At 46.3% G+C, this 3,243-nt stretch overlaps 1 protein-coding gene across 1 annotated transcript in view; it reads left to right on the top strand.

Annotated features, from left to right (window-relative positions):
• FAM219A (family with sequence similarity 219, member A) overlaps positions 1–3,235 on the top strand; it is a 114,016-nt gene extending 110,781 nt beyond the window's left edge. Inside the window, exons 4-6 of the mRNA XM_009334717.1 lie at positions 375–455; positions 822–876; positions 2,081–3,235. Of these exons, the coding sequence (XP_009332992.1) occupies positions 375–455; positions 822–876; positions 2,081–2,239 (295 nt within the window). The 3' untranslated portion in view covers positions 2,240–3,235. The remainder of the gene's footprint in view (positions 1–374; positions 456–821; positions 877–2,080) is intronic.
• The last annotated feature ends 8 nt before the right edge of the window (positions 3,236–3,243 follow it).

Below are 3,243 nucleotides of genomic sequence, written 5' to 3'. Positions count from 1 at the left end.
TTATATATTGCTAGTGTCATGTGCTCATTGCTAGCAAAAAAAAGCAACACAAAAATGAGCAATCTGATAGGACAAGCAGTGCTAGCCAAACAGGTTCACCAGAATGAAGCGTGGAGTGTCCCAACTTTTTTTTCTTCCAGGAGGAGCATGTTCCCAAGGCATGTCCAGTGTTCATCTCTGTGAAGCTGCTCTAAGCTACCCAGAGACAAGGCTTGCTTCCTCTGAATTGCACCCACTTAAACGTCTTCACCGATAAGGGAGGGCTTGCAAGGAAGTGAAACGGAGAAAACCTAACTATCTTATAGCTTTGCCCTAGACTAGGTGTGGTACTGAGCTTTACTGTGTGGTTAATGGACAACATTTAATTATTTCAGGCTCGTCGTTCCCAATAAGGGCTATTCGTCATTAGACCAGAGTCCAGATGAAAAGCCACTGGTAGCCCTGGATACGGACAGGTATGCAAAGTGTTAATAAGATGATACACATTATGGTGCAAGCGAGTTTTCATGCCAGACTGCAGCACTGAACCTAACGAAACTGCTCTTGCAGGCCGCTCGCACTCTTCCTTGCTGTGCCCGTTGGCATATGGCATAACTGTGGTTACTGTTCTGTGTGTGTAAACAAGTAGGAGAGACATGAGTAAAGAGCACTGTGATGGAAAGATCTGAGGGTCACAGATGAAAATTGCTCTCCAGCCTCCCTTGCTGCAACTTCTCTGTCCTTCAAGGACAGCTTCACAGCACGAGAGAGATAGGGCTAACCAGGGAATACAGGTCTCTCTAACTGTTTCCTTCTTTGCTGTATCTTGTCTTTCCCTGCAGTGATGATGACTTTGACATGTCCAGATATTCCTCCTCGGGATACTCATCAGCTGAGGTGAGTTATACTCTCTCCTGCCAACCTTGCCATGAATGCTAATAGTAGAGCAGCCAGAAATGGCTTAGAGTGGCCTTGTACTGCCAGAAATGGCTACACAATGAATTCACTAGTGGTGTAGACTCTGTGAGTCTGGAAGGGGCCATGGCAGAAACTGTGTCATGTTTCTTTCTTCCCTGGTGATCCAATTGGCTCCATCCCCACACTGCTATGGCACAGAGATCTGCCCATCGGCTGTTTTCACAGCTACCTTTGGCTTCACTCAAGCTTTTCCCAGTTCTGCTTAGTCCTGCAGTGTTGGCCCTTTTGGTGCAAAAGCATCAACTTGTCTGTCACGCCAGCTCAGCAATCGTATGCTTGCCAAGGACACAAATAAAGGATCTGAGGGTGTGCTGCAATTTCCAGTTCTTGGGGCAGTCAGGGTCACCCAGTGCGTGTTTACTTGGAGCAGGCAGAAATTCCTGGGAGGACTTGCAGATATGAACTCTAGCCCTTTCAAAGAGAAAAGGCAGGAAGCTCAGGCTTGTTAATCCCTCTGCATTGTTTCTGAATATATTCCCAAGCTTTCTCTGGAATTAGTTGCTCAGCCTTTGGCTACTGCTTCTGCAGGATCTGGTTTTGCACCCAGGGTGCTAAACAGCCATTCTGTACACAAGCTGCTGGGACCTCTTCCCCCTTGTGTCCCTTCCTTGGGCAAAATATGTCTGAAGCACAGAGAAACAGCCAAGAGCAGGGACCAGATCAAATGATCTGGGCCGTCTCTGGGTCCTGATGAAGTTGTTCACCCAGATATTGTTGGACAGCACTTGAATCTGAGATTACGAAGAGCCAAGAGGCTTTACCGCCTTTCAACTGCTATAGTGTGCCCAAGACTGAGTGGAGGGACTGCCCAGATGCCAGTTGGTTTATTAACATTATTATTACATTACTTTAAATGAGGGCTTGTCTTCACAGAAAGATTATTCCAGAATAAAATAGTGTAATGACTTGCTACTCTGGAATATCTCACTCCAGATATTCCTATTCTGGAAGAAGCTAGAACAGAAGGCAGCCTTCACCTGTGGTCAAAAACTGGGATTCTTTCGTTGGTGGGGCAGCTGCCAATGATCAGGAAATATATTCCAGAATAAGGGACCTCCTTCATCTTCTGACTATCAGAAGTAAGAAGTCTCAAGTGTTTGACTGTTTGTCTCTTTGTCTGTAGCAGATCAACCAAGACTTGAACATCCAGCTGCTAAAGGATGGGTACCGGTTAGATGAGATCCCGGATGATGAGGACCTCGACCTAATCCCCCCTAAATCGGTCAACCCTACCTGCATGTGTTGCCAAGCCACCTCCTCCACTGCCTGTCACATCCAGTAGTGAGGCCGGCAGGCTGTGATCAGTGCTTTCCACTATAACTGTAAAACTTAACAGCCATTGCTTCCTCCTATGGTAGGACGTGCACCTCTTTGTGTTCATGGAGCCAGGAGAAACCAAAAAATTCATTTTATGATTGGTTGATAAGTTATTTTAAACTATGGTTAAACAAAAGAGAAGTTGCTCAAAGTGCCAGGCAGTGCCTGGCAGAACTGACTGGTCTGGAGAGCGAATTCTAAGCGGTCCAGAGATACCTCCTTGGTTTGTGTAGGCACTGGGGATGTTTTGTAAGGTGTCTACTCCAAAATGGGCAGGGTCAGATGGCGCTGCAGGTCATCCTGCCCACCGAAACCAATCCATCTGTGAGATCAGGGGTGAGTCTGAGGTGTCAGGGGGTTTTACCAGTGAGAGGAGGTCAGTTCTTAATCCATTCACTAAACCTGTTTCATTTGCATAACCAAAATGATACTGTAACTGGGGCACAGGAATGGGAACGGAGCAGGGCATCCTTTCTTATGGCAAGGCTAGCCAGGACTAGCATGACACAATTCATTCACTTGCGAAGAGGACAAATAAGTGGCATTTCACTGTGAGTCAGTACTAGCTAGAGCTGTTGAGTCACGTATCCAATGCAATCTACCCTTAGCTCCACATTATATTATCACCAAACACATCAGATTCAATCTGCAATCCATCCATGCTCTTCAGGGATTCAGTCCTTGCCCAAGAATACCATACTCCCGAGTTCGGTCCAGTCACATGTACTGACTTCAACCTATACTTAATTCCCGTGAGACCCATCTGCTTCCAGAAGTCTTAAACTTTGTTCAACTAAGAAAAAATGAGTCCTGCACGAGACAGGACTAGAGCTGTACAGTCTGAAGGTCAGTGCTGGAAAAGCTAGTTGAAGAAAGCACATTTTTATAGTGCTCGACTGTTGGTATTCTCTTGACACTGCGTCTCTTGGTGCCTGTGGGAGAGATCTGTTAACGCTGAAGGCATCTGTG

Source organism: Pygoscelis adeliae, unplaced genomic scaffold (genome assembly GCF_000699105.1).
Source record: "Pygoscelis adeliae isolate BGI_AS28 unplaced genomic scaffold, ASM69910v1 Scaffold442, whole genome shotgun sequence".
Lineage (NCBI taxonomy): Eukaryota > Metazoa > Chordata > Aves > Sphenisciformes > Spheniscidae > Pygoscelis > Pygoscelis adeliae.
This window is presented reverse-complemented; position numbering and strand designations above follow the sequence as displayed.